Source organism: Triticum aestivum, chromosome 5B (assembly GCF_018294505.1).
Source record: "Triticum aestivum cultivar Chinese Spring chromosome 5B, IWGSC CS RefSeq v2.1, whole genome shotgun sequence".
NCBI lineage: Eukaryota > Viridiplantae > Streptophyta > Magnoliopsida > Poales > Poaceae > Triticum > Triticum aestivum.
The window spans coordinates 279,974,410-279,983,618 of NC_057807.1; the positions used below are offsets into that span (position 1 = coordinate 279,974,410).

General features: G+C 46.1%; 2 protein-coding genes across 3 annotated transcripts; one reads left to right on the forward strand and one right to left on the reverse strand.

The window, feature by feature from the left end:
• The first annotated feature begins 155 nt into the window (after window positions 1–155).
• Window positions 156–5,481, forward strand: LOC123111383 (putative pentatricopeptide repeat-containing protein At3g08820). Of its 2 annotated transcripts, none has more exons than XM_044532172.1 (2): window positions 156–2,362; window positions 5,047–5,481. In XM_044532172.1, the coding sequence occupies exon 1, from the start codon at window positions 292–294 to the stop codon at window positions 2,035–2,037; it is 1,746 nt and encodes a 581-aa protein (XP_044388107.1). In that variant the 5' UTR covers window positions 156–291; the 3' UTR covers window positions 2,038–2,362; window positions 5,047–5,481. The 2 variants fall into 2 exon arrangements, with proteins under 2 accessions (XP_044388107.1, XP_044388108.1); XM_044532173.1 differs by lacking the exon at window positions 5,047–5,481 and adding an exon at window positions 2,782–2,968.
• Window positions 2,825–8,931, reverse strand: LOC123111384 (probable staphylococcal-like nuclease CAN2). Its single transcript, XM_044532174.1, has 9 exons — window positions 8,733–8,931; window positions 5,945–6,000; window positions 5,509–5,623; window positions 5,032–5,142; window positions 4,716–4,903; window positions 4,141–4,197; window positions 3,911–4,070; window positions 3,758–3,826; window positions 2,825–3,019 (listed from the first exon to the last, which is right to left on the reverse strand). Exons 1-9 carry the CDS (start codon window positions 8,871–8,873, stop codon window positions 2,825–2,827), a joined length of 1,092 nt encoding a protein of 363 aa, XP_044388109.1. The 5' UTR covers window positions 8,874–8,931.
• Window positions 8,932–9,209: the final 278 nt, after the last annotated feature.

Sequence of the window (9,209 nt, forward strand, 5' to 3'; positions counted from 1 at the left end):
CAAGCTGCTCCACGGCCGCCTCCTCCGGCTCGACCTCCTCGCCGACCTCTCCCCGCACCTCCTCCGCGCGCTCTCCTCCTCTGGCCTCCACGTCCACGCCCTCCGCCTACACTCCCTCCTTCCCCTCCCCTCCCACCTAACCTTGCCATGCGCCCTCAAGTCCGCTTCCCGCCTCACCAACCCTCTCTCCGTCGGCGAGCAGCTCCACGCCCGCTCCCTCAAGCTCCCCTCCCACTCAAACCCCTACGTCCTACCGAAAAAGGCTCACGCCCCGCTTTATAGATAAAGCCAATGCCAAAGCCAACATCCACAAGGTTCACACCACCAAGGTTCACACACACACATAGTCCAGGAACAAACAAGCATCAAGGGTTAGTGCTGAGGGCACAGCTCAACAAGCCCAACACACACACAAACCCCTACGTCCTCACCTCCCTCCTCAACCTCTACGCGAAATGCGACCTCCTGGACCATGCGCGGAGCGTGTTCGACGAAATGCGCTGCCCCAACACGGTCTCCTGGACCGCGCTCATCACCGCGTACATGAACGCGGGGCGCGTCAGGGAGGCCGTCGCCGTCGCCAGGGACGCGTTCGCGAGCGGGATGCGCCCGGACAGCTTCACCGCCGTGCGGGTCCTGACGGCATGCGCCCGGGTCGCGGATTTGGGCACTGGGGAGGTGGTGTGGAGGGCGGCACAGGAGGAGGGGGTTGCGGGCAGCGTGTTTGTGGCAACTGCGGCGGTAGATATGTACGTCAAGTGCGGCGAGATGTCAAGGGCAAGGGAGGTGTTCGACAAAATGCCGGAGAAGGATGCTGTAGCTTGGGGTGCTATGGTCGGGGGATATGCTTCGAACGGGCACCCCCAAGAGACTCTGGAGCTCTTCTTTGCAATGCAGACTCAGGGAGTGAAGCCAGATTGCTACACGGTGGTTGGGTCGCTCTCAGCTTGCACACGGCTGGGTGCACTTGATATGGGACGGCAGGCAGTCAGGACGATGGACTGGGATGAGTTTCTTGACAACCCAGTTCTAGGGACTGCGCTAATTGATATGTATGCCAAGTGTGGGAGCACAGGCGAGGCTGTTGTGTTCCAGCAGATGAGGAAGAGGGACATTGTTGTTTGGAATGCGATGATCTTGGGGCTGGGCCTGACTGGGCATGGTAAGATTGGATTTGCCCTTGTCGGCCAGATGGAGAAGTCAGGCACGAAACTGAATGACAATACTTTCATCAGCATTCTCTGCAACTGTACTCATACCGGCCTTGTAAAAGATGGACGGCGGTACTTCCATAACATGACTCAGTTATACAACATCACACCTAGGATTGAGCACTATGGTTGTATGGTCGACCTGCTCAGTCGCGCTGGGTTGCTCCAGGAAGCCCATCAGCTTATTGATGATATGCCAATGCAGGCAAACGCTGTCGTGTGGGGAGCACTTCTTGGTGGCTGCAAGATTCACCGAGACGCAGAGCTTGCAGAACATGCCTTGAAGCAGCTCGTCATGCTAGAGCCCCGGAATTCAGGGAATTATGTCATGCTCTCGAACATATACTCTAACAGCAACAGATGGGAGGATGCTGCAAAGCTTAGATCGGACATGAAGGTGAAACGGGTTGAGAAGGTCCGTGCATATAGCTGGGTTGAGTTTAGTGGTAAGGTCCACGAGTTCCGTGTTGGAGACAAGTCGCATCCCCACATGGATCAGATTTACCAAAAGCTAGATGAATTAGGCATGGAAATGAAAACTATGGGTTACAAACCAACTACAGATGTGGTGATGTTCGACGTTGAAGATGAGGAGAAGGAGCACACTCTAGTTTATCACAGCGAGAAACTTGCCATTGCATTTTGCCTTCTCACTACCCAACCAGGGGAGGTCATTAGGGTCACCAAGAACCTTAGGGTATGCACCGACTGTCACACTGTTATCAAACTAATATCAAGGATAACTCATCGGGAGATCATTGTTCGGGATAACAATCGGTTTCATTGTTTCAAAGATGGTTGTTGCTCTTGTAATGACTACTGGTAGAAATAGAGAAGTGGTGTGTAGTTACAATTTTGAGCAGGTTGGAGTCCCTTTGACTACTAAATTTGAGCCAGCTAGATAGGCAATTTTCACTTGAAAGACAAGAGCTTCAGGACTCTTGTATTCCACCAAATGAGAATAAGAATGAGAGCAAGAAGGGGCTATCTTTGTGAAGGGACCGGCACCAGAAAGTAAATCATATGGCCTTTCTATCGTCAAAATCAAGTCAAGCCCCGGCCAAAGAAATGCAGCAAAGCAAGTCGTCTTTGGTTTGGAGCTAAATTCATGGATGTATAGGCTTGATAGAGTGCCCTATCTGAACGCGCTGGTATGTTTGTTCTTGTGTGTAGCTTCAAGTTATTGCAGAAATAAAAAAATGTGCCAATATTTCTGAAAAATTGTGCCTCTCTTTGTGTCAGGTTGATGGTTGAGCGTTTTAGAGCATAACTCATGTCATTGTCAACCCTGTAGACCTTACCAGTTACGTCTTCTGCATCAGTGTTCTTCCACAAATTGTTACCATACACCATTGAGTTCACTGTAGGTTGTGCTACTTTCAGATTCTGGCGTTTGGGCGACATATTTATGCTGCCTGAACTGGCAGAAATTAGTCATTATTGCAATATTTCGACACAGTACTCACCACAGTTCATCTATACATTGTCAGCTCAAACTGCATAGAGATTCCGAATAAGTGAATGGCAAATTTTGCTTCCGACCCATTCACTAAATTTACATCTCCCGCAGGCTGTTTGACTTCCTCACCATTCAAGAGCTCATCACTTGAGATTCAGGTACACAATGTCACCTGAATTGGGGTGTTCTGGTGTCTTGCATTGTGCGGTTTCCGTCTCCATTCCCATGTCTTATCAAGGTTATCAGATGTCTCGTGTCTCACATTGTGCTTCCTTTTCCAATCCCATGGTTTCTCAGGGTTATCAGATGCCCAAAGCCCTCGGCGTGCATCTCGTGCTTTCATCTCCCACTTTACAATCAAAGTGTAAACAAGACATGAGAAACACACGCTCATCTGTATGAACCTTTGAATTTGGCCATTTTAGTTGTCCTATCTTCCGAATTGTTTTAGCAAATAATTGATCTTAAGATCTACTCCCTCCGTTTCTAAATATAAGCCCTTTTAGAGATTTCATGGGCTACATACGGATGTACATAGACATATTTTGGAGTGTAGATTCACTCATTTTACTCCGTATGTAGTCCATATCGGGATGTCTAAAAGGTCTTATATTTAGGAATGGAGGGAGTAATTGGGACATATGGTGACCATCAGCTGCTAGGTGCTATCATCCAAACCTCTTCACTAAAGTCAGATTTAAACTCATACGTTACCAGGCCAAAAAGTGAGACATCATGCAAAATACTATTGTTTCTTACTATATACTTTTACAGTATATAAATCTTAATGGTTTACTCCTGACACAGAATAAATTCAGAGCCTTAAATTACACCATGATGTTCTAAATTCAGAAATATGTTAGTGCATTTTCACAATTATTATATTAATTTACTAATAAAACCCGAGTGCTTTTCATGGGTGCACTTAATTCATGGTTTAATCTAGCTGGTAGATATGCCCCCTTAGGTATTAACCAAATAACCAATAGTTTGTAAGCATGCCAAGTTCATTTTAGATATGAAAGGTGTTCCATATCACAAGTGGCACTATACCAAAAAGACATTTAAATGCACTATCATTTCTTACTTTTGCAAATTCTTTGCGTTTGTCGTAAATCTTGTAATGCCATGCATGACCCTCCTTCAGCATTTGTTCCTGAGAGATGAATATATGATAATGCAAAATCAGAATTATCATAAAAGTAAACCAACAGACAAATAAGATGCACTTCTGTTTCACCTGGATGAACACACCATCACAATAGATATCTCCAACACAGCGATCATACTGGTCCTGCCCATATACGTAAACCATGACACTTTTGCCAGCGATAAGGTTCACCAGCGCATTCAGGGACTCCTTCCCATATTGCATTCCCATCTCCGGTGCATCAATGCCCCTGTTTACTAAATCAAGCTCATGCATTTTCACAACAGTTTATTTGATTTATGTTAAAGTGTAATGTATACCTCAATCTGAAGCGGTATTGCCTTGCAAGGATCTCATCTTTTGAAGTATATATTATCCTGCTCATAGATATTTTTAGTATATGGTATGCTTATATAACTTACAATAGAACTAGCACAAATTTTAAAGTTTATGATTTAAAATAACATCAACCATTCTTAACCAATATTATACATTGTCCCCATAGTGTGTGATAATAGCTGCCTGATAATTTATGTCAGTCTTGATTTGAAGTTGTGTGGAAATACATAATCAATTTGCATGATTTTGGCAGAAAAAGGGATAATTCTGTCAATTATTGATAATCTGTGTTCAGGCAAGAAATTTTTCTTTACAACCTGTTCGGTTATTAGTCAAACCTATACACATGATTTTTTTTTCTACAGACAGCATTGGTACTATCACTTCATTTGGCCTTTTGGGTGAAGTCCCTTCCCCCTTTTTCTCTGAAAAGAGGTGACATTCAATTTAAATGAAATAAGTACACACCAGAAATTCTGAAAACTTGGCACATTTATGCTGCAATGATCAGTAATATAAAAGAAAGGGACATGAATGGTTTAGTTTTTTTTTTTACCTATAACCAGCTTTGTTCAGTTTACTTTGGAGTACACTTTTCTGTTGGCTGTTCCTATGCTTGGGTGTTTGTGACATTGCATTGACAGCCTCACGCACTTCCTGTGGCACATTTGCTGATTCCGTTGGATCTGCTGTGTCAACATAAGCAGTAAAGCCATCACCATCTCCAATGCACTTTGCATAAATCTGATAAAAGTAGTGGTTGGCAGGAAAATCATCATTTGTCGATTTTGAATGTAAAGCATCATCGAAAAATGCGATGCTTGCGTTAAATCTTTAGCTCAAAATGGTTGGCCACATGACCCATGTCTGACCGGCAAAGTTTTCAGGACGAACTGCACGCCGTCTGGTAGTGATGCTGGATGGTGCTCTGTGGTGACTACAGGGGGCGTTGGAATCGGGAAGCCATAGTAGGCAAGGACACCCTGGGGACAAACATTGTTTCCATGAGTAATGAGTTGAAGAAACATAGTGTCACTTCTAACTGCTAGTGGTAACAAAACAATGCAACTGGTAACTATTGTTGGTTTTGTTTGCAGAACATTATAGGCTTATAGCAGCACGACAAGGCTGAGTCTATTTTTTTAGGATAAAAGGAAGGCTAAAATCTTGACATAAGCTTTTGCATAAGTGTGCAGACTTGTACTTGATACATCTCTAATAATAAAATGTTCATAGCCTTTTTAAATACCTCTTTGTGGGAGTACTAATTAGAATCTGAAAAAAGAGAGAAACAAGCCTTTGAAAAAAAGTTGAAACTAGTAGGTCTCTATCTTCTGAAAAAATGTTACCTCCAAATTAGCTCCCTGGATCCTGCCCAGAGCTGTAGCAACTAGCATGGCAGCCTCTGCCAATGTTCTAGGAGGGGGTTCTGTTTTTACATAAGCTTCAGAGATATTCCTATACCTGTTCTTGTTCAAAGTACGGGTTAAATTTGACACATTATTTTTTTTGGTGAAATCGAAACAAAGATTCTGTAGTATGTGCTGTTGTACTAACACCAATGGAAAGAGGGTCGTACAGTGAGAATCCTTATATTTTGCAAAGGATCAATATTTATATTAATCAGAGTTACAATTACTTTCCTATACTCATTAGCATGTCTGATATTGAACTCTTGAGAAATGAAGCCAACTTTGGAATAATTTTTGCATAAGAAATGTACCAATTTCAATTTGTATTAAAACAAACAAGTGTTCACAAGCTGCTTTTCTCATATGCTCATACCATTTAGCTTGTGCTTTCTTGGATGATGTAACATGCTCTCCAAGCCCTTCAGGAACCTAACAGTATCATTGGAAAAAACACTTGCATCATAGGAAAGCTAGAGACTGGATTAATGTTGCCACAAATCATAATGTGATTTTTATTCATGGTTATTAACCATGCGGAACTAGAGTACAGAGTTGAATATGACTCAAACCATGTGCATCAGCACCACCAACCTACTGAGGTACGCTCATATAATTAAAATTATCTTTGCTCTTATAAAGATTTGAGTTGGTAGTGGTTCGTTCACTTTCGGAGCAAGTTACCCCTCAAAAATGATTTTTTTTTAGAAAAGGAGGATGACCCCCGGCCTCTGCATCTGGGAGATGCATACGGCCACTTTATTGATTATTCTCGAGGACCTTACAAAGTATTACAACAATATGCCTGAATCCGCCATCTTGGCATCATATGCCACTACTATCCATATGATGAAGGGGCGCTAGTTGGGCCAAATACCCAGTCCACTCACCTAAGCCTATCATCAAAAGTCAGAAGCCCCAGCCGAGCCACATACCAGGTCTGGGGCATAAACTGGTCTGACGCACTCACATGTGTCGTCGTCGCCATCTTCCACCGGTCCGTCTTCAGAGCAGATATTGAGGATTCTACCTTGTCAGGCCACTCTGCCATCGACGCCACTCCTCCTGCGCGAGTCCATCGATCACCGCACATCGGGCGCCGAGTCTCCACTGCACCACGCCGCTAAGATCCGCCGTCATCAATGTGTAGGATGAAGCACCGCTCCACCAAAAAAGCCGCCCACTGGTCCCTCGATCCCGTGTACGCCTCCAAGAATGACGCCCCCAAGGAGGAAACGACACCAATGCGCCGTCGTCATCTGATCTACTGATCTAGGGTTTCCCCCGGAGGTAGCGGATAGAGGTCTGGAGCTTCTCCACGGCGATGCCTTCAAGAAGGTAATGACACAAAAGAGTGCCGCCAACGCCGGTCTTGGCATCAAGTCGAGAACTAGGTTTTCACCCGGATCCGCTCGAGGAACCTCCATCAAGCATCGTGTGCACGGGTCGCCGCCGATCTGAGCCGCCGCACATTGAGCAGGTCGCACCGGCCAGATCAGATATGTCCGAAGGGCAAACCACACATGGCGCCGACCCAACCACCAGGCCCTCCATGCCGCCACCGCCGAACCGAGGTCAGATGGTCCATCGCCGCTGACCCGGCCGCCGCCGCCGAACGCAGCCAAGGCCGCTGCCCAAACTAGGGCCAGCCGCCGCACCCGCCACCATCCGCCCTAGGCCGAGGCGGCCGCCGCGCCGCCGCCGGAAGGCAGGCCCGCAACGCCACCAAGGCCAGATCGGCCGTGCCACCACACACCGCGGGGCTCCGCACCGCCCCCATGGTGCAGAAGAGAGAGAAGGCCCCCACCACCGCCGTCAGCCCCCGGGCTACAGGCCGGTGGCGTCCTTCGAGGCGGCGGAGGGAGGGGTAGAAGGACGGAGAGCCCCCGGCGGCTAGGATTGTGTCCCGCCCGAGTCGCCCGAGCGGGGGCGACGCGGGGGGTGCGGGTTAACAGAAGAGAAGAAGATGAATTTGTTTTGTTTTGCTCTGTTCTGTTGTGTTCTTGTTGTTGTAGCAGCAGAGCAGAGCACAAGCGGGTGGGTAGACGCCCAGCCCCTCAAAAATGAATGACAACAATTATCATGCATTGTACTCCCTCCGTTCCTAAATATTTGTCTTTCTAGACATTTCAAATGACTACCACATACGGATGTATGTAGACATATTTTAGAGCGTAGATTCACTCATTTTGCTCCGTATGTAGTCATTTGTTAAAATATCTAGAAAGACAAATATTTAGGAACGGAGGGAGTATGTAGCAGACAGATGTATATTTGAATGACAACAATTATCATGCATTGTATGTACTCCCTCCGTTCCTAAATACTTGTCTTTCTAGAGATTTCAACAAGTGACTACATACGGCGCAAAATGAGTGAATCTACACTTTAAAATATGTCTACATACATCCGTATGTTGAGTCCATTTGAAATGCCTAGAAAGACAAGTATTTGGGAACGGAGGGAGTAGCAGACAGATGTATATTTTGACTAGTCGATTGGATTTATGTGTATTTTGTGACACAAAAGCCTATAAAACTCATGCAATAAAAAAACTTTGATAGCAATACAAGAGCATTTAACTTTCATAGCGAGGCACAGGTAGGTAGGATTTTTTACTAATATGATACTTGATGGGCCAGAATCTAATTAATCCAAAAATCCCCACAAAAACAAATAGATTCTAATCAATTAATATAGCATATGACTTTTTGACACAGACATTACAAGTGTTGCAATCTGTAACCGACATTACAGTATGGTGCTACAGCAAACCTTGCAATTAGCGAAGTAACTTCTTTTTTTACGGTCAAGTAACTAAAATCTTAGTTACACACATTTTCTTTGTGACGAACATATCTCATCTCAAACTTTGCTTTGGTACATCCCCTTAGAAAAAGTTACGGTTTCGATGCAGATTAAATGTGGAGATTAGAAGGTAGCTCTTCAACAAAAAAGAGTTAGTCTTTTGCATGCAAAATCAATCTACTCAATATGTTTGATCTGCATGCTAATATGCCGATAACCTTTTTAAGTAACTTTAACATTCGTGCAAAATTTTAGGGAGGAGGGTGTACCCAAGCAAAACTGATCTCGAATATACATCTAACATATACAAGACGGGCAAGAATAATGTAGCTTGGGGATAGGGAGTTGCATGTTACCATTTTGGTGAGCACGAAGTTGAGGAGGTCTTGCTCGAAACGGAGGAGGCAGCTCGTCGTCGGAGTTGGAGAGTCGCGACGCCATGGGAGATCGGGGGAGGCGGTCGTGGCTTCTGCTTTTGGGGGCTGAGGAGCATGCATGTCGAAGTTGAAGGGGCGACGGCGACGGCGACGCCATGCCCATGGGTCACAGGAGAAGAAGGCTGCTGCGGCCCCCGCTTTTGGGGTCTGGAGGCTGGAACCGGAGCAGGCTGGGGCGGGAGGATGCTGCTCCTGCTCGCCGAAGTTGAGGAGGCGACGCCGTGAGGGACGGGAGGAGCATGCAGCTGGCGTTGGGGCCTGGGGGTTGGAGCCGCCGGAGGTGGCTGGGGCCGGAGAATCGGGCTTCCCCTGCTCGTCGAAGCGGCGGCTGAGCAGGCAGGAGGAGGAGATGGAGGAGCATGCAGCTGCAGCCGGGGCCTGTATGGCGGAGCCGGG

Coding starts and splice junctions, on each gene's coding strand:
- LOC123111383 (XM_044532172.1), top strand. CDS start 292: ATGCCAAAGCCAACATCCACAAGGTTCACACCACCAAGGTTCACACAC.
- LOC123111384 (XM_044532174.1), bottom strand. CDS start 8,873: ATGCATGCTCCTCAGCCCCCAAAAGCAGAAGCCACGACCGCCTCCCCC. Junction 5,143..5,508: donor TCCAGGGAGCTAATTTGGAG/GTAACATTTTTT, acceptor GTTTGTCCCCAG/GGTGTCCTTGCCTACTATGG. Junction 4,071..4,140: donor CAATACCGCTTCAGATTGAG/GTATACATTACA, acceptor TTTAGTAAACAG/GGGCATTGATGCACCGGAGA.